The sequence below is a fragment of the Nipponia nippon genome, unplaced genomic scaffold (genome assembly GCF_047370975.1).
Source record: "Nipponia nippon isolate SJK-2023a ecotype South Korea unplaced genomic scaffold, ASM4737097v1 scaffold_32, whole genome shotgun sequence".
NCBI classification, from domain to species: domain Eukaryota; kingdom Metazoa; phylum Chordata; class Aves; order Pelecaniformes; family Threskiornithidae; genus Nipponia; species Nipponia nippon.
Window position 1 is genome coordinate 2,573,121 of NW_028262350.1, and position 20,366 is coordinate 2,593,486.

A 20,366-nucleotide genomic window follows, 5' to 3' on the forward strand; every position below is an offset into this window, starting at 1 on the left:
CAGTAGTTTTCGCTAGGTTCGCACAGCTTTAGTGCTTAAAAAGACAACAAATTTCTGCAGGGAAGGACTTACATTCTTGCCCTTTTCTAGCACGTGTCCAGGGACACACCACATCCAGTGGACACACCAGCAGATACGCTTTCACAGGACTGCAGGCCAGCGCTTCGCTAAGGCAAACACAAGCACCCCCTGTCCTGGGGAAAAAGCCACTGTCCCTCTCTCCTAGCCCCTGGCTCTCACACGCACGGGACGGGAGCAAGCAGGGAGGGCAGCTGGAGAACTACGGATGCAGTTGTCTCGACTCTTCCAGGGAGACCCCTTTGGAAGTCCAAACTCACATACCTTCTGATTCACGTACCTGCCCGGCTGCTTTCCGACTGATTTAAGAGTGGGTTGATTGATAGCCCGGATGCGAGGGGGCTTCCAAAAATATGTGAGGAAGGGAGACTAAATGTTGAACCTGCCAGTGAGAACACCTACACGGCAAAACAAGGAGGGGGAGAGAGAGAGAAATGACTCCTCAAAAACGCAAGAGGAAAATAACTTCATTATTCCATCTCCTCCTGACTCTTGAACCCAGCTCGCTCATGAGAGAGAGCGTTAAAAATATCTCCTTGGAAGTCTCGCTAGACAGTTGAAATCTTCCCAGCCCCATCTCAGAGCCAAGAGGTCTGAATGAGCCATGTTAACACTGAGGCTGTAAAACTAACTCTCTCCTCCCTGTAAAGCACCTCTCCCAGTGAGCTCCCGACAAAGGACAAGGCTCTGTCTCCTGGCACATGCGCAGCCCACCCAGCTGGGACGTGCGAGCCCTCCCACCGAGTTATCTGTGCTGCAGAGCGAAGGTAGGGCTGGCACTGGTGGCAGGATCCAGCCGAGCAGCAGGGGACGAGCAGCATGGGACACGGCACACGCCGACAGCCAGGCCTCCGCCACCTGAGCGCTGCCTGTGCTCCCCGTCCAGTCAACGGAAAGCAATGCGTCCTTTTAGGTTGCCATTCCTCCCACCCCGAAACAGGCTGCGTGGGCTGTGACACAAAACTGCCTCCATCTTTCTATTGACTCTAAGGGAAGCTGCAGTTGGCAGCTCTCCTCCAAACTGAAGGAAGAGTAGCTGTTCCCAAGTGGAAAAAGCAACTCCTCTGTGCCCACAGACTGGCCCTGCTCTGCCAGTGACTGCTCTGTCCAACGCTCTCCTGAACTACAGTCCCTCTCCTGGTCCTCGTGTTCTTACCTGCGTGGTGGAGACCGAGGAGGAGGAAGCTGGGATGGTGCTAGCAAAGGGAGACCGGTTGAGCTGTGGGAGAGACGACGTACCCTGGTGTGCCAGTAGGCTGGAAGAGAGGGGTGTACTGCACACAGCTCGGAGCACTCCGCCCCCGTGGGAAATAGGGTCCTTGTTACTGGTGTAGATCCCTGCAAGGGGAGGAGACGTGTTAGAGAGCCACGCTCCCCTCCGATGGCCTGGAAGCAGCTGGTTTTCTGCAGGGCTTGAGCTCAGAAAGGGAGGGTGGCACCAACGCACAAGACCAAGTGTAACACGCACTGCAGCATCTCATGGCCTGGCATGCAGTGAGGGTGGTCAAAGCCCACAGTCCTTCTATCAAAAGGTATCGCAAACTTTTCCAGCCTTGCCCCTGACCCCCTCTTGTTTGCTCCTCACACCCCGATACAATCTGATAGAGAAATCGTAGCATAAAGTGACTCACCGAAGGCACAAGTCAGCAGCAGAAGGGGGTAGAGGACTCAGAGAGTCCCACTCTCTGATGCCCGTGCTAGTCAAGAGACTGCACTCTTGCTGAGCTAACGTGTCCCCTTCCGCGATGCCCGGGGACCACGGTGGGGCACGGACAGATAAATGAGGAAGAAAGGGTGAGGAAAGAGCTGCTGCCGAGAGAGGGGACCCGTCTGACTTCCCCTCGGCTCAGGCGTGCAGCAGAGGCAGTGCCCAAAGCCGGGTCCTTCAGAGCCCTGCCAACATCTCTCCGCAAGAGAAGAATGGGAGAACAAGCAGGCAGGAGAGTGGGGTCTGGCAGCCTCCTCCTCTTTGAAACATCCCTTTGCTGTTCCAGGGGGGAGGCAAAAAAAAAAAAAATATTGGCCTAAGGTTATGATTATGGAAGTTGCATCAATTCTTGCAGCTCCTCTCCTCTCTCAGGCAGTGCAGGCAAATGGGCCAGGGCTCCCAGGCGCACAGAACAAAATTATACACCCCCCCTTGCAATCTGACCTAAATTGGAGCATCTGCAAACAACCCACAATAGGCTGATGACAAGTTCTGCTGCCAGAACAGTGTCAAACCTCAGCCCCGAGCAGCAGGCCCCTCCTCTGCCTGCTGCCTTAACCCCTTCCTGCCACACGTCCTGGCTGCCCTCATCCCTGCCAGGCCAGGGAAGGGGACTCAGGCTGGGGACAGCTGGATGTGGTAAGACCAGGATGAGAGGTTTTGCTTTTAAAGGAGAGGTTAAACTTGAACCACTTATGAGAGTCCCTCATTTGGGGTCAGATTGTGGTTGCTCCCGTTTGGCCTGTGAATATCCCTCTCTATCGCTTCGGAAATTCAGCTCTGGCTAGCTGAGGTGTTCCAGCACTTGAGCAAAAAGGGTTTGAAATGCCCCCCAGCTCAGCTCTGCAGCCCAGCTCCAGCGACAGAGAAGCTGACCCGGAGGAGATTCTAGGATGAAGGCCAAGATGGGAACAGAGACCCAGATGTGGATTTTTATAGCTCCTGGGACTGAATGAAAGGGACTTGACTCTGTGCAGACAGGTCCAGACACCAGCCAAATGTGACGAAGAAGACAGCAGCGCTGGGAGGAACTGTGCACACCTGGAGCCCTGAGGGGGAACATACCTGAACCCAGCAGCGGGGACTCCATGCTGAGGCTGGGCAGATTCCCCGTGTGGCTGAAGGGCCGTGAAGAATTGCCGATGCTGGAGCTAACAAGAGAGCCCCCGGAGAAGGGTGACGAGGAAGTAGACGTGGACCCAGCCAGCTGGGCACCCAAAATCTCTTTGCTTTTGCCCCCTTTTGGCCTGCCAGGCCCATGTTTGTTCTTCTTGCTACCCTTGTGCTTCTTTTCCTTCAGCACCTCTCCCTCCTCCATACTGAGGGACGGCATGCGCTTGTGGCTGCTGCTGCTACCACTGGCCCCGCTGCTCCCCACCGAAGGGCCGCTGACAGGGTTCGAGGCTTTGTAGTCCACAGGGGAAGCATCACGGCCTCTCTGCTGGCTCACTGCAGAGGTGGAGAAGCGCATGATGGATCCAAAGCCTGAGAAGATCACCTTCTGCTCAAAGATGTCCCCTTTCTGGCCTTCATACAGAGGGGAGCAGTGGGAAGAAGAAGAGGAAGAGACAGGCTTCCGGTACTTCTCGTCGTCCTGCTCAAGCTTGGGGAATGTCACAAAGTCCTGGGAGCACTGCAAGTTGCTGCAGGAGGTACCTGGGGGAAGGCAGAGGGGAAGCAAATAAAGGAAGGCTCGTGGTGGCAGTAACTCAGCCCATAAGGCAACAGGAGCACGGCCACAGCGCAGGTCCTCCGGCACAGGCCAGTTACCGAGCTGAAGGACATCTTTGTCCTCCTCCAGCCCTGCTGCCCCCCCCACTGCTTTGATGCTCTCTAGCAAGCACGAGAGGTGCACGCCAGCAGTTTCATCCCATCCAAACGTGCACGTGTCTGCTCCCCCCGGCCCTGCATCACCACTGTCCCTCCAGCCCCGATGAGCGTCCCAGGAGATGAACCATGCCAGCCCTTACAACAACAGCTCAAAAAAAGAAGAGAGCAAGGGCAGAGCAGATGGGAGCCCTGCAAGGCTTTGACTCAAAGCTCAGGGGAGCCTGGATATCGGGTTTTGGCTCAGGTCTCTCCACTAGTACTCCTTAAAACACTGCTGCAGACAGTACCACCTACGGAGCAGAGGGCAGGTGCTGCCCATATTGCCTGTGCACAGCATCCCTTCCCTCCTCCCCCCACTCAGACATCTGGATCTGTTTTTCCTTGCAGTGCAGCAGGCCTGCACAGGAGGGGAGCTGTAACACTCATCTGACTCAGTTCTTCCCTCTGTGCATGGAGTTAGTAGCAATAAGATTTTTCCCTTTCTCTTCAAGGGGTTAAAGAAATAGCCATCAGCGAAGTTTCACAGCACTAGCTGGTGAACGGGTATCTTTGCAGATACAGAGATATCAAAGAGAAGCAAAGCAAAACATCACCCCCATTCTTCTCTCCTCTCTTGCTTCTCCCGTCACCCCTTACCTGCAGGCTGGAAGGTCCCGCTGGATGAAGCTGAGCTGAAGCCAACCGAGCTTTTCCCGCTTCCCGTCTTCTTCCCCTTGTGGCTGCTGCCATGGCTCGAGGATTTCTTGCCTTTCACCTCCGACCTGCCGACCTCCGAGGCCTCTTTGCTCCCCTCATGGTGGCTGGTGGAGCCCTGGCAGCAGCAAACAGAGAGGTGACTCACTCAGGCCAGATGTGGCCACAGCAGGGGCTCTTTTTACCAATTTCCCCTTAAGAGAAGTAATTGCCCCCTCTGCCCACAAAGTGATGGTCAGGTCATGTTACTCAGGAGAGAAAAGCAACATTCCCCTCTACTGCTGCTGGTGCCACCCAGCTTTATACTCCTAGGGATTACGCTCATCCCATCTAACTGCAGGAAATTAAACAGGGCACTGGCAATCAGGGCACAGACATCAGATTCCCCGCCTCGTCAGCAGAGGGGAGTATCTCAGAGGGTTATTTGGCCCAGATAAAATCTGAATTTGGCTGTGATTCAAGCATATATTTCAGCTGCATCTCTCAGGTGTGCTATTCTCAGCAAGGTCATCCCACCTGGGGGAACTTGCTCGTCCTTGTGCTGTGATGGGAGTTTCCCTGGGTTCCCTAAAGCTTCCCCTGAAGCACCTCGGCTGCCAGCCCTTTCCAAATCTGCTGCAGCAAATAATTCACAGTGACGTTGTTAGAGCAGCATCAGAGCCTGCAGCAACAGATGCTATCCAAACCCCCTATAAGCCTGCAGAAGATGTGGAAGCAAGGGGGATGAAGAGGCTGGCCAGATGCTAGGAAATCCAGGAGCTTGGGATGAGAGAGAGAAGTGTGGGAGTTTAGCAGGGGGAGAGTGGAATGAACCGAAAACCAGATCCCCCGGGGCACCCACGCTAGGATATGAAACCTTCACCTTCAAGTCACTTCAAAGCCAAACTAACAGTGTTCAAAGATCGCTTCTTGCAAGATATTACTGCAACCAATCAATATTATAGATATAGTTCTAATGTGATGGCTACAGCCCAAAATATAACACCTGTACGTTAGTGCAAACACCTTTTTTTCTTACTGAGCAGATACAAGGAAGACACGGAGAAGCACAATACCCTTCTTACATTCCACTATCCCTGACTCCAGATGACCTCTTCTCGGGGAGAGCTAAAGAAAAAAGGGCTTGTAATGCAGACTCATGAATGCCCAGATAAAAATCTTTCCCCATTCCTCCCACGTGGTTTAATCACTCTGCACAATGCAACAGCTGGCAGCCTAACACACACCAGATGTGCCGGGAATATGAAAGACAGGAGGAAGGGAGTGGTGGAAATTAGGGGGGAGAGGAGGGGGAATCTGTATTTTCTCATCACAGACTCCTGGATGTAGGAGATTAAGCCTTCCTGATTTATGAGCTCAGAGGGAGCATGAAAATCTTTCCGACTTTCCACATCTGCCTGGGGAGGGAAAGGAGAGCAGCGTCTGGGGGCCATGGGAAGTCCTGAGACTGCTCACGAAGTCGCAGGAATGCGATGGCTCATGTCTCAGCAGAAATGCAAAGCCCCAAATTTTCCCCCCATAAATTCACCTCTTTGGAGCTCCGCACAAGGTGCACGAGGCCACAGAAGGGCAGGGGGAAACCACATGAGAAGACATGTTCTAAATCCAGAGTGTCAGGAAGGGAGTGCAGGGCAAGTAATGAATTAGTGCAGGGTGGAAGGGGGAAATCTGAGCTGGGAAATAAATCTTAATTGCAAAATTAAAGGAGAAAAAAAAAAAAAAAGAGGGTAAGAGAGGCTGAGCTGGCTCAGCTGAAGGCAGCGAATGGACAGACACTCACCTGCAGGGCTGATCTGACCTCACAGCACTCCCTGAGAGACTCCCAGAGATTTCAGGGGCAGGATTTTCCCACCTCTCGCCAAATGCTATCCTAGACATTGTTTGCCAAACAGGTCACGGCAGGCAGATCCGTACGGTGCTACCACAAGCCCTCCTCATCACAAAGGGCCCTTCTTCCAGCAGCCGTTCCAGAGAGCCTGAATTTGGGGCGAGGGCCCAAGCGTTGCAGCGAGGAGCAAGGAGAGGGAAACTGAAACCACCCTAAATCACTTCCCCTCTCAGCGCCTCTATTTCTTTCCCACTTTGCTCCGGGGAGCCTGCAAGCTCTGTGTGGCAGCGGAGCCTTCCAGGAGACACACGTGGACTGCCAAGCACAACACGGCCTTGATCTGAAGGGGAGGGGTCTGCTACCATAATGCCAATATCAATAACAGTAACGAGGGCTGCAGTCCCATCGCCTCCCTAACGAAGGAGATGCTCCAGCTCAGGGCTGCTGCCTAGAGGGAGCAGGACCGGAGAAACCTGTGTGCCTGCTGCTTGCCTTGTGCATAAACAGAGGTCTCAATCTCTGGATCATCGGCTTTTCTCCGGCATGGAAATCCGTGCGTGTGTGTGCAGAACCACCAGTGTTTCACGTGTTGCAAACGGGTGGGGGGGGAGGGCACGCCGCAGCGGAAAGAAATAGGGAAGCACTGAGGAAGTGAGAGCTCTCTTTCAAAATGAGGCAGCAGCTACATTTTGAGGGTCTATTTAAAGTGACCAAGTGAAAAAATGTCACCAGAGCAAACCTGCTGCCCCAGCGGGAGGTGACAGTCTGACGGGGAAACTCCTGCCTCAACCCAGGAGAAGTGAGACGAAGTCCAAGGGCACCCGAGCAGAGGCATGCACGCACCTCCTCCCCCCGGCGCTCGCTGTCCCCCGAGGGGCTGTACCTGTTCCCCGGCCTCTCTGTGACACTGTGCAGCACCCAAGCTCTTCATTCATTAATTTATTTATGGGAAATCAGAAGAGCATCGCTTTGCCTCCTGATTGGCGGGACGAGCTCCTAGAGGGAACCACTGACGAAATACAGAAGGGGTGGGGGAGGCTGGCGCCGCGTCGGAAACACAGAGCGGCTTTGCCCTGGATTAAACTACTGGCGAGGGGAAGCAGGGAGGACACGAAGGAGGAACAATGCGGCGAGAGCAGGAGCTCCTCCAGCCCACGCACCGCAGGGCGATGTGCTGAAGCAGCCTCCCGGGCATCGGCTGCCTTTCCGCGCGGGATCGCTAGGCAGAGGCCGGACGAGTCTCCGTCAGGAGCTCTGGGCCAAAGCGCTGGCACAAACTACGGCACCTCTGGGTCCGAGCCACTCACAATCTTTACCACGTCCTTCCCTCAACCCCGAGATCAGGCAGCACCGTGCTGCTGTTCTTTGTAGGTGGGGATAGGAGACGTGGATGGGCTGAAGACCATATTTTCAAGTCCACTGGCAAATTCCCACTCATGTCAGGACAAGGGGTGCTAAAGGCTCAGGGATTCTTACTGCAAACATCCATGCTGAGGCATGCTTTGATTAGCGGGGTAATCATCAGCCTTCCCCCACAAACCCCTACCCCATCACAGCGACTGTGACTCTGCCTGAGCCAGGCGCAGTGCAGAGGTTCCCAGGATCTGTCAGCTCCAGGCCGGTCCTGGGTAGATGCCGAGAGCTCAAATAACAGTGGGAAACCTGGAAAGTCTCCCTGCCTCCGGTGGCATCTGCAATCCCGCGCTCTTCGCCCTGCTGTGCTCCCTCTCCAGCACCTGACCGGGAGAGGGTGGGTGCGGGGAGGCCTTGGCATCCACGGCTTAGATTACAAAACCCAGAGCAAGCCAGATGTTGCAGCCCAAAACACGTAGCATGTGTGAGTGTGTGTCAACAAGTGATCATGATGTCTGCAGCTGGCAGAAGAAGGCAGCTGGGGTGGTTTGCAATCCTGCAGATTTACTGCAAGTGCAAGAGAGAGCGGCAGGACGGCTCCCCAGGGGCGTTTGCAGGGGGAAGGGAGAGGCAGGCTGCTCTCTAACCCCGATCGCCGGGCACCAGCTACACGGAGAGATCCTGAGCACAGAAACCACCTCCTGAATTCGGCTGGCGGCGTGTGACTACAGAGACGGAGCAGCCCTGGCTGCCAGGACTTACTGGTGAGACTCATTGCTTCTCCCCTGGCGAGAAGCCCTCCTCTGCCCCAGGCCCGGTCCATGAACGCCATCTTTCCAACAGGCCGTTCAAAAGCACTACTAGCTGGCAGCATTTTCGTGTTTTTGGACAGACCACGTGAAACAGCCAGAAACTATTATAGCCAGAAACTATTACCCAGAGGGGATGTTTTCTGCCTCCTTCCCACTCCCCAAAAAGTCTGTAGGAGCTCCAAGCAGCCAGCGTGACAATGAATGAGAGCCTATATCCAGCCCAAATTCACTCTCTGCCATCCCCCCCAATCCAGCCAAAGGCCCCAGCCCTGCAGCACCAGCGGGGGATGCTCAGCGGGTCGGCCGCTCTGTGCGCTCTCCGGAAGGGACGCTCCTGTGCCCCACGAGCGAGGACTCCTGCCCCTCTTTGAGAGCAATGAAAATCGCATCGCCCAAAGGCACTTTTCAGGGGCAGGAGGAGACCTCAGAAGAGGTGTTATGAAGAGTCGTTTGCATGCTGTGAATTCACACCCCAGTTTCACTTCCCGGTGTAGATGAGAGCTGAGGCCACCACTGTGTTTCAGTATACTTTATCCCCCGAACCAGGTGAGTGAGGCCGTGAGAGCTTGTCACTGCACAGACAGGACACAGGAGGCCTGGCAGAGTCCCAGTGTCAGATATTAATGGTATTTAGATTCCTAGAAGACACAGGGAAGATGTTCAAAAATCTGGCAGAAGTCAGAGGTCTAGCACAATTGAAGAGGAAGACTGAAACCACATCAAAGGACCTTCTTCATAACTAAATGGTTCAAGAGGGGAGCACAGGGTGGACGACATATTACATGAAAATTGGAACTGAAAAATAAATCTGCATTGCAAAATTAAAGAAAAATGTGAACGCAGCCAGGCTGGCTGAGGGAACAAGTGGGGTATACCACTGTTCCTCCAAAGCAACGAAACATAGTTCCACTGCTGTCAGCCTAACCTGAAGTAGCTTGAAAAGTCCTACTGATGTTCTATATAGCTCTGAAAATCCATTATTAAAGGGTTGCTGAAAGTTTCAAAGGACTTTCGTAGCAACATCACACACTGGGGCACAGATGTCTGTTGCTCCAGGCTCCTTTTAGGCTGAGCAAAGTGGAGGCAGACTGGAACATGGCTTCAAGTACCAGTAACACCTCTCCGTGGCCTGGTGGCTGGTGCCACACTGCAGTCTGCCCGCAGTCCCGGTGCCCAAGGAGCAAGCGGTGCCAGGGCCCTTCTGCCGATTTGTGTGACTGATGCTCCTGCTCCTCATTGCTGGCTCCAAAACACTGGTGATGCTCAGCGCCTCCAGTCCAAGCCCTGCTCCAGCACAGCCTGCGCACTGGGACGGGAGCCTGGGACTCACTGTACGTGGTGCCACTTTGGTTACGGTGCGAGCAGCGTGGCGAGCTGGCAGCATGGGTCTGGCGTGGACAGCAAGGGCCGCACCAGCCTCCCACAGCTCCGCACGGCTGCTCCAGGCCAGCGTCCTTCTCCCAGGAGCCTGGACACGACCATCTGCCCTCACTGCTGCAGGTCATTGAGATCTGCTCTCACCCAGCTGCTCCCCACGAAAGACTGGGGGCTGTGTCACCTGCAGGGATTATCCCTGGGGACTTTATGCTATGGTTCATTGGGTAACTTGGAGAAAACCATGGGGGCGATAAATTATTTGCCCAAGATCATGCAAGTGGTAAGGAGAGGAAAAGACCCCAGCTCTCTTCAGACTCTAACCATGGCACAGCAGGGATTAGCAACGCTCTTCTGCGTAGTCACACCGTGAACGTCAGCTTTCGGTTTGCTGCAGCTACCTTACCCGCTCCCCAGTACACTCTGCTGGGATGAGCTATGCTAATCTAAGACTCAGAAAGGACAAAGATGGTTTTGGCTTCCAAGAGGAAACCTGTTTGGACATGCTACACTACTGCGTCTCAAGGTTTTACATTAGCCTAACCTGTGCAACGTTACGCTGGTGTAACTATCCAGAAAGCCTCAGACAACCACCCCCGAGGGGTTTGCGCGGAGTTGTAGCAGGCTGCCGAGCAGCTCTTACATTTGATTTGGAGCGAGTACCTTTGGTAACGGAGTTTGAACAATACTTTGGGATCTACGCACAGAAAAGCAAGGGAAATACACTCTCTGTTATGGGGATTAATAATAACTCCCTAGGGAAACACTAAAACCCTGTCACTCAAGTACAGCTACAGTAATTAGGATCTCCTGAATTTTAGCTTACAAAGAGTTGAAAGCTGCCTGTAAAACTGAATTGCACCCTTCCCTCCTTATTTATAAAGGTCTGGCAGGGCTTTGGAGGAGACAGTGGGTAATTGTCTAACAACTGCTCTAGCTGGCCAAGAGTCAGGTTTTGAGTTTCAGTTCAGCTTGAAAATAATCTTCTTAGGCCATCAGTTCCTGACAGCTCTGTTAACTGGGTGAATCTGCTGTTCCCAAAAGCCAGAGCTGAGCTGCCCTAACATGGGCACAGGTAAATCAAGAGCGATTGCAGCTCAGAGGCTGGTCCTCCACGCTGTCCCGCTGTAACTTTCTGCTTCGCCCAGCCTGAGAACCATGAGACCAGCTTTGCCATTTCAGCTCTGACCTACATCTACTCCCTGCTTCCAGGCTTGGCCTCGCACAGAACATAGAAAATCCCCTTCAGTCCTAACCCAAAGCAACCCTGTGCTGACTGGCAGGCGCTTTCGCTCTTCCAGACTGCCCCTGCAGTGCTTGTCACATATGCAGACACTGCTAGCCTGTGAATTTTCATTTTCACAAGGCAGTCCTGCCACGTAAAGGACACCCAAGCCTTTCCAAGTAGCATTTCTGTGCACAAAAGGACATTCCTGGGACATGTTGTTTATTTGTTCTAGCAGGAGCTTGGCCCTAGTCCTACTCTCACTTACACCAGAAGGGCCCTGCTAAGGAGTTGCATTCATTTACATCCCCACTACAGAGAGGAGAGCACAACTCCAAAGGTCCAGGCGCTGGAGCAGCCTCGCTTGTTCCCTGACCCCGAACAACTGCAAATGTGGCCTTCACCTTGTTGCATGCAAGCTCGAGGCAAGTTCCACTGCGTCTATTCTGCATTACTGGAGCTGGCACGAATGACAGAAAGCTCGGGGCTGTCCTGATTTACAGCCAGGTGCAAGAGTCCACGTCAGCAGCACGATTTCAGCAGCGAACAGCAGAAATACACTGACATCCTGACGGTGCCCCGCCAGCCCTGGGCACTGAGAGGACAAACCCACACCAGCGACATCTTCCCAGCAGGGAACTGGCCTCCCTCTACACCTCAGGAGCAAAGCAGGCCACCACGCTGTGCCCCTCTGCCTGAATTTCCCCAAAATGGAGGAACTAAATAGAAACCAACCTCCCATTGTCTCACACAGAAAAGCTACCTCTATTATGCACTTTGAAGATCTTATGTGCTTCTAAGATTGTCTGTTTTTTTTTTCCCCTCAGCTACATCAGTTTGTCTAATAAAGGATAACACCTCCTCCCAGAAGCCTTGCCTTGCTTATCCACCTGCCTGCGCTGTTTACAATGTGGCAGCAGAAAAGGCCAAAGCAGGGATATTTATCTATTCCGCGAGAGCTTCACATCTGAACATCTGCTGCAAAACAGGCTGGCGCTTACAGCTCAATCACTTGGGATTTTAGCTCCATGATTGTGTCGTCAGTGCTGACAGAAATCAAGACAGCTGCTGTGTTAAATTCCCAAGGTGGGCGTCGAGGTGGGGAGTCAGGCAGAGAGAACGAGAACGTGATGAATCAGGAATCACAATAAATGGACAAAAGCCCTTTCTCTGCTCTTCTGCCCCGTCCTCCCCACTCGCCAGGAAAGCCAGCGTTGAGGGTTCCCCCTGCCCTCCCTCCCCACCCTGCATTCACACGCTCCCATCCCATGGGTTTGGTACCTTCTCTGCAGCGACGGGCACTGAGGATGGGGTAAGGCTGGTGGGAGACTCCGGACGTTTTTTGTGCTTCTGTTTAGGTCTTTCTTTGTCCTTCCGACTCTGCAAAAGAAATCAGAGAGTACTGGAAAGCCTAACTTTTCCTCTGCTGAAAATAGCAGTTGTAAGGGAAAAGAAAGGAGGGTGTGTAGGGGTGGGTTTACAACCATACATTCATATTCCTCCTTCCTTCTCCACCCATCCACACGAGCCCAGTATCCCTTCCCCCACATCCCAGCTTCTGGGTGGGTGCGTCCCACTATCTCTACCCCAGCTGCAGCCAACATCTGGAGCGCAGAAGATCAACAGAAGCCCCCAAATCAGTTTATGGTAAGATGATAGGGAAGGACTTAACAAGCTCTGGCTGATTTCAAGAAACCCGAGCTTTCCCCTTGCGATTTCCCCAAAGGGGCTCTGTGCCCCCTTACCCTCGCGCTCTACCTTCTCCAAGGGTTTCTCAGATCCACCCTGTATAGACAACAGGAGAATCTTGATTTCAGCACGTGTTGCACGTGCACAGGTAAAGAGATCGGTCAGCAGAGATCTCAGAGCCTAGGCTTGAACCCAACCTAGAGATCCCCTGCATCTCCCCGCCCAACAGAGACAGCTGGTCTGGGTCCATCTCTGCTAACAGGAGACAGACTATTTAGTTTGATTTCTTCATCTGTTTTTCCTTGCACTAAAACCCCAGAAAAATGGGATTCTGCAAATTGCAAAGCAAGGAAAAATCATGGCCTGAGAAACACTGAGTCCTGCCCGCCCTGATTTTGTATTCTCTTGAGGAACGGACTGTAACCGAGGAGGCTGTTCTTACATAGTGCTATCTGGATGTTTGTGCTAGAACCGAGATGTTTTCAGTGAAAGCACTGAAAACATAGGTCTGTGTGACCTCAAGTCAGTGGGGCTTGAGGATGCGCAGGCCAGCTGGCATACAGGGTGGGTGGACAGAGGAGCATGCTCCATCACACGCTCCTCCTTCCTCCCTGTCTTCCTCAGCTGCACGCTCCCATGGGAACACCCAGCTGACTACAGGAGCTTTTCCGTGCTACTGATGTCAGCTAAAGATGCGGCCTTTACTGAAGCTGCAGAAACTTTTGTGCTGAGTTCCAAACTTCCCAGTGTGGTCACTGGTGTGTGGACCAGGAGACCTGCTGTCAGATAAGCACCTGCACGAGACGCAGGGCTTCGAAAAATCCATCCTCTTGTCTCTGAGACTTTTTGTGGGAAAGGATGCCTATTCTGGTACAACTCCCTCACACGGGCGTTTTATTCCAGAAGCTGAAGTCCTCAGTCTGGACCAAAGGTGTGCTCAGAACAGAAGAGCCACATCGAAATTCATTGACTCTCCAGAAAGGCGCCGATTGCTTCTGCATGCAGGCAAAGCCCCGAGGCTACAGCTGCCAGCACGTGCCAAAGACGGGATGCTGTCAGCGGAAGCTGCAGTTGCAGCAAATACATGAGCTCCACTGTGTGTTTTTGGGAGGGAGAGAAGAGAGTGGAATAATTAGCTTAGGAAACAATACACTAAATGGGGAAAAAAAGGGGCTGGAGGAGGGAGAGGGCAGGAGCAAAAGGCTGGGGAAGGCAGGCATGAAGTGAAACAGAGGTGAAGCAAAAGCGCTCCAAAAATCGGCACCTTCCAGCGTGGGTTTGGCTGAATTTTCAATGCACTCGAAAAGGAGGCCCACGCTGCAGCCACCAGCGACCCTGCCAGCGTCAGCCTGCCACGACGCCGCGGAAGCTTTCACCGGGATGAGCTGGTGAAAAAAGGAGGCAAATCCAGCCTAGAGCTTCGCTGCGCTTGCCGAGGGCCCAGCCAACGCTGCCAATATCCATCACTTTATCACAAGGCTCCTGGCATTTGGCATATCTGCTAAAGCCTCTGTTCCTAGAGCTACAGCATTTTACCAGAATCTCCGTCTTCTTTTCTTCCCTTTCTTTAATACACATTTCCAGCTTTGGCAGTGAGCAAGGAAAGCTTGAAAATGTGATTTCTACAGACTAAGTGCCGAAAGACAAATTAAAATTAAATCTTCACTAAATCTCATAATGTTCGGGGCTTCTCATGCTATAAACTCTCAGTCTCATGGGTCTTCTAGGACAGAAGATGGGGAAACTGCAGCCCAGTTAGGCAGCTTGTCACAGACCACGGGCACATCAGTGTTCATTATTCCAGCAGTAGTAACAATTTGCACTCACTTAATAGCACACAGCAGAGAGTTTCAACGACCTGCAGAGAGGTTTTTAATATCTACATCTCATTTTACAAATGGGGAAACCAGGGCACATGGGATGAGAGAACTTGCTAAGATTTCACAGAAAGTCATCCAAAAAATCCAGAACGAAAAGTCCGGGATCCCCAGCCCTGGACACACGCTCGCCTAATTGCAGATGCTGCCGGTGCCACTCACGGCAGCCAGAAATGGGAAAGAGGAGCCAGATATCTCACTACAATACATTTTGCCAAATAACTGCACAAACCCTGGTCCTTAAACTTTCTGAATACCACTTTCTGAATATTCTGAAAGCTTATTCTCTCATTTTCAGACCCTGAATCCCAAATGCATTTCAATCATGAAGTTGCAACAGGAGGGAATAAGATACAACACTGCAAACGCCAGCGAGACAGCACTGTAATGATTTAATTTCACGTATCGTGGTCAAGATGAGACAAGGCAGAGCCAAGCCATTTTGGCTAATGACAATGAACCTACACACCTACATACACACACCTACACACGTGCACAGGCGAAGGGAAAGGCAGAAATGTCCTGACTGTCACCACAGTGAACCGGAAAACCTCCCACAGTTTCATTGTGATGGCAACCATCAAACTCACATCCTCCGGCTTCAAAATCCTGGCTGTCTCCTGTCTGAAACATCTCCCTTTGCCGTCGGCAGCGCAGAGGCTACAACAGCTAACTGAGCAGTCCCCTGGTTATATGTAGGAGTGCGTACATATGTACATATTCAGCAAGAACCCAGCCTGCACAATAGGGACCAGATTTCTGGAATGCCTCGACTCCCATTTAGATGCTTGAATAAATGATCAGGTTTTCCAAAAAGCTAAACGCTGGATATTGAGCTCTTTTGAAGATCTGGCCCCGACTACATGTGCTCAGCAACTGCACTCAAAACTATTTAGCAAATCTGTCCCACAGAGACCAGTCTTCGTGCTCTGCTCAAAGGACTGCACTGAAACCAGAACCACCGCAGCCTGAGGAAGAGCTCAACGGCACTTCTGCTGGGTGTCCCTGCACGCAGCCCCAGGCCACATCCACAGGCGCACCTTGCTCCTCCGTCCTGCTGACCGAGCACTTCTCCCTCTCCCACGCCGCCTCCTCCCCAGGCTCCTCTCCAGGCTCCTCTCCCACACCGCCTCCTCCCCAGCCTCCTCTCCCACACCGGCTCCTCTCCACGCTCTCTGTGTCACTCCTGCTCAGGCAGAGCAGAAACCCACAGGACCGGGTACCCAGCAGCTCTCTGGGCTGCAGCCAGCAGCCCTAAAGCTTTGCAGAGCTGGGGTGCCCACTGCCTTTGCACACCCAGTAGCACCCATCTCCCACCTCCAGTTACTCTCTAATACTTTTGGGTACTCAGAAGGGCAACAGGATCTGACACCTTCAATATTACCGGGGAAATGCAGTGCCCTGTGCTAAATGGGCAGGACAATTAACTCCATTACCCCACGGACATTTTGCGGACGGGCCAGGCTGCCCCCAGACCAAGGCACTGGTGGGAAGGTTACTTCGGCTGCCCGCAGAGACCACGGCACCGAGACGGTCAGGGTGCTCAGTCACTCCTGGCTATCTTGCCTGTGTTGACAGGCCCTCAGACAACCTGGGGCGTTCCCCAGCTTGCACCCGAGGCTTTTAAACGTGTGGGTTCTCTCCAGGAACAGGAAGGCTCGAAATGCTTCCTGCAAGAGCCGCAGGGCGCAAAGGGAGGGGAGGGCAAGGGGACGGGGGAAGCAGCGCTCTGCCCTGCCTCTCAAGTGCCCTCTCCCCACCTGGCTTTTCTGCGTCCCTGGCACGCAGGCTCGCTCCTCTGCGAACCCTCCTTCCAGGAAACTTCGCAGACAACACAGCCACCGCCAACAGCCCAGCCTGCCCACGGAGACCTGCCTGGCTGTGCCATGAAGCAGAAGTCAGGGGAGGAGGAGGAGGAGGGAGGGAGGATGCACTGCCAGAGCAGGAAACCTTTCAACACCCCCATCCCATCTTTGCAAGCAAAAGCCGAGCCCTACCTTGCGGCCGCTCGGTGCTCCCTGCGGCAGGCTGGCTGGCTGGGCGAGCTGCGGTCTGCAGGGAACGTGAACCTGCCCCCAGCAACAAACTTCATGGAAAACAAACTCTCCCCGTGCAGGACTGAGCAGCTGGGGCTTGGCATGTGGGCACGGAGCAGGCCAGGCCTGCGGCGGGGGGAGCGCGGCTGCATCGGGGGCGTGCCGGCGACACAATCTCCCTTCGAGCTCCCCAGCGCAGGAGGAACCAAGCAGGATCTCTCGCTGCCAAAAAGGGTTGTGCACAGCTCCTCTTGCTCCCCCCACCGCCGTCTCCCCTTCCCTGAGCCCCCTCTTCTAATCTGCTGGACACCAGCAATTGGATCATTAAAAGTAGATTGAGCAGGGGAAGGAGGGAGGGAAGAGCTGGGAAGAGCCAAGCGGGCTCTGCTGCTCCCTCCCTCTTTCCCAGGCTCTCTGAACTCCCTCACCCGCAGGAGGAGGCCTGGCTCTGGGCTGCAGCCATGGCAGCCGCAGCGAGGAGGAAGGCAGCACCGGGCAGAGGGACACCAAGCCCCTGCCTGCAACCCCACACCAGGGGATTTCGCGGGTCCGCCTTGAGACACGCTGAGCGCGCAAGAGGTTTTACAGAAGGACTCACGGCCAGCCCTCGCCGGGCTTCGCGTGCTCGCAATTATTGCTGCATCCCCTGCTAATGGAAGGATTTGCTGAGGGCGGTTAAACACCCATATAACAAGAGGTCACAGAAAGCTGGTCAAGGATGCTATAGAACAAGGCTACTATAGCTAGATCAGAGTAGATTTAGATTCAGTACTCCTTCCCAAAAAAACTGTGCTGGTCTCGCAAGCAGCCGCCTGCATCCCACTCGAAAAAAATGTCCACTTTGCCCTTTGGTGCCTGTGTGGACACAAAACTCCAAGAGGCAGACCCCCATCACCAACTCGATGCAAACACAAAGCCCCTCACAGACCCACTGGGTTTAGATTTCAACCCAGTACAACTTCTCCAGTGTGCTAACTCTGCCAGGCCGGATCCTTGGCTCCTTTCCTCCACTGGCATCGGGTCTAGACAGACAGGCAATGGCAGCGGGGAGGCAGGCTCTGCCGTGCATCTGCTCAGACGCCGTGGGACCGGGCGCTCGTGCACTGCTCTGGCTGGTGCTAAAGGGTTAAGGGGGGCAGGAGAGAGACAGTGCCTGTACCCCCACAAAGTGCCCCCCGGCGTGGCTAGGGAAGCAGTTCAGGAGCTAAAGGTGCGTTATGATTGCGGAGAACTGGCTCCGTACCCAGACCTGAGGAACAACTGCAGGTGGGCTTATTTGCTCCGAGCGCCTGCCTCTCTTTCCTATGGCACTGGGCAGGGACCGTTCCTCTCATAACAATGTCCCATATCCACATTAAAAGCGCCCTGATTTTGCTTATGGGTTCCAGGTGTTCACTAAGAATAACACCGGACGAGTGTCTCCCTCCATGGGGTATACGCCTAAAAACGTCGTAGCGCATGTGCTCCCGTCTGCTCCTGGTGTGACAAATTTCATTCCACGGAACATGGTAATTTTTTTCTGCGCGTTTCAGGCAGACAATATAGGTGACAGAACATCTGTACTTCATTCAACCCCTGTGCGTCATCCAGCATTTTCTTGGTATTTAGCTATTGTTTTCTTTCTTTCTTTCTTCTTTCTTTTTTTAAAAACAAACAAACCCTGCAAGGGCTCCCACAGGGTAGAGCACACACATTGCAATACCAACCCCAAAGAAATAAGTGGGGCTGGTTTTGCTAAGGCCTGGTATGTTCCGAGGAAAACCCAAAGCTTGGAGCTTTCCCGTTTTCAGGACAGCACAGAAGGAAATGCTTGGGCTGGTATCATTTGTGCCTGCAAGAGGCAGGGGCTGCCGACGCTGGCCTGCAGCCCCACATCACAATTGTCCCTTGTTCCGCAGAGAACAAGACTCTTCACAAATGCTGAACTGTTTTACAGCAGGGCTTAGTAGTCCAAATCCCGAGTGTCTGCTGTCTTACTGAAGCCACTGGGTTAAATCCTGTGCCCCTCACTTAGTCATTAACTCAGCCTGAGTTTTCCTCCGTAAAGCCTAAGCAAACAGCCACAGCCCTGCACTGGGAGGGAGCCGTCAGGCACTGAGCTCCTGGAGCAGAGAGCCACGAGCACCTGCAGCCCGGGGACTCGCGCGCTCCGGTCTGCCGCTGAGCCACCAGCTCCCCTGCAACGCCTCCCGCTCCGGGAGGACGGGACCAGCCGGCTGCACAGCTGGACAGGCTCAAGAAAAAGCTGTTCTACTTCAGGTCAGCACAGCAGCACGCCCAGTTCCCCTGAAACATGCGCAATTAGATCATGCACTGCTAGTCACGTACTCCAAAACCATGTGGGAACTAATGGCTCAACCCCCTCTTTGGGTACCCCTTCGAAAGGTCTCTGTTCCCACACCGCCTCACACCCAGTCCTTCCCCCCTGCACCCCAGAACCGCTCCCAGACCTGTAAAGTGCCCGGCACCCCTGGAAGCCGAGAGTGCCTCCCTTACCCTGCCCATCTCGGCTGCTCTGCACACCCTGTCCCCCTTTCCGTGCTGACTCCCCCTCGCTAAGTGGAAGGAGCAGGTTTTGCACGTGCGCTGCGGCCCCGCCAAGCGCTGCCGGCCCTGGAAGGGGCCTCCATCGGATCCGCCGCTCGCAAACCCGACGAGCCGTCAGGAGGGGAGAGCGGTGAGGCAGCAGCGAGACGGAGTCTCTGCACGTTTGCGAGGAACCCAGAGGCTAACAATAGTGGCAAGCGCCACTGAGAAGCCTATAAATAAATCCATATTCCTCCTGTTTTCGCTCTCCCCCTGGCGCTGACCTGCTTTCCAACCAAAGCCGGGAAGCAGCACCTCCCCTGCTCCTACCTGCCAGGCACGTGATTGCGCTCCCACCCCCGCCACCAGAAGCCGTGCAAATATAGAAACCCTCGTACGGTCCCCAGCCTTGGACTTGCACAGTCTGTCCGTTATAATTACCGCTGAGCTCTCCAAAGCTGCCGTCAATCACCCCGATCCTGCCCTCTCTCCCACCCCCTCTGCCTGCTTGTTGCCTAAAAATAGCGCGTTCCAGTACAGCCCTTCACCTTGTGCCAAGCGTTCGCTCCCCGTCCATGGCACAGATGCTCCTTCTCCCTCCCTCCCGCCGCCTCCTCCTCCTCTCCTCGCAGCAGCTGAACACACAAGAGGAGCAAACACTCCCCATACGCTTTAGCCTCCTCGGCAGCAGGAAATTTACTGACTCGGTGTCGGCAGCGGGGTAGGCGCCACTTCGCAAGCGAGGTTTGCCTTGTTTGCCCATGTATCAGGTACGGTTTGGGCAAGCTTCCCAAACACGTAATGGACATGGTGGGCAGCGTTTCAAACTGGATGTTGCGGGATAACCTCTGTAAATAAAGAAGGAGATGGCTTTCCTGCCCACAGAATTTATGGACTCTCAGCTGGGCATCCCAGGAGGGCGTCAGTCAGTATTAACGGATGGCCGCGCCGCTTTTGAAAGCCTGGATGCCCTTGTCCCCTGGAGACTGGGCTGAGATCCATCAGACTTCGGCCACATAACCCACCCGAGCGTCATCGGGCTGTTTCTGGATGTGGGTCACTATCATCACCGTTCAAAATCATTTACGCATTGTGAGGATGCCTACTGCAACAAGACAAAAACAAACAAAAAAGAAGTAAACAGCCAGACAGCTATGGCAGGACTTAAAAGATTCGCACTGCGATTTGCAGGGGTATCACCAATTGTGTTTATACAACAAGGTAAATTTGGCTTTTGACTATAGTGGAATATATCCGGAGGTTGCTTGGTAGAGTAATTCTGGATTTCTGCTAACAAAAACCAGGATATGGCCCATAAAGTATTAAAAACCATCTGA

At 53.7% G+C, this 20,366-nt stretch overlaps 1 protein-coding gene across 4 annotated transcripts in view; it reads right to left on the reverse strand.

Annotated features, from left to right (window-relative positions):
- Nucleotides 1-20,366, reverse strand: part of MLLT6 (MLLT6, PHD finger containing) — a 51,619-nt gene that overhangs the window by 16,575 nt on the left and 14,678 nt on the right. For all 4 annotated transcript variants that reach the window (XR_015707440.1, XM_087769935.1, XM_087769934.1 and 1 more), the window contains exons 8-12: nt 12,183-12,281; nt 4,253-4,427; nt 2,852-3,442; nt 1,235-1,416; nt 359-476 (exon numbers count right to left, since the gene is read on the reverse strand). Coding sequence is in view for 3 of the 4 variants with exons in the window: in XM_087769935.1 (XP_087626061.1) it covers nt 359-476; nt 1,235-1,416; nt 2,852-3,442; nt 4,253-4,427; nt 12,183-12,281 (1,165 nt within the window). In the remaining variant the exon portion in view is untranslated. The remainder of the gene's footprint in view (nt 1-358; nt 477-1,234; nt 1,417-2,851; nt 3,443-4,252; nt 4,428-12,182; nt 12,282-20,366) is intronic.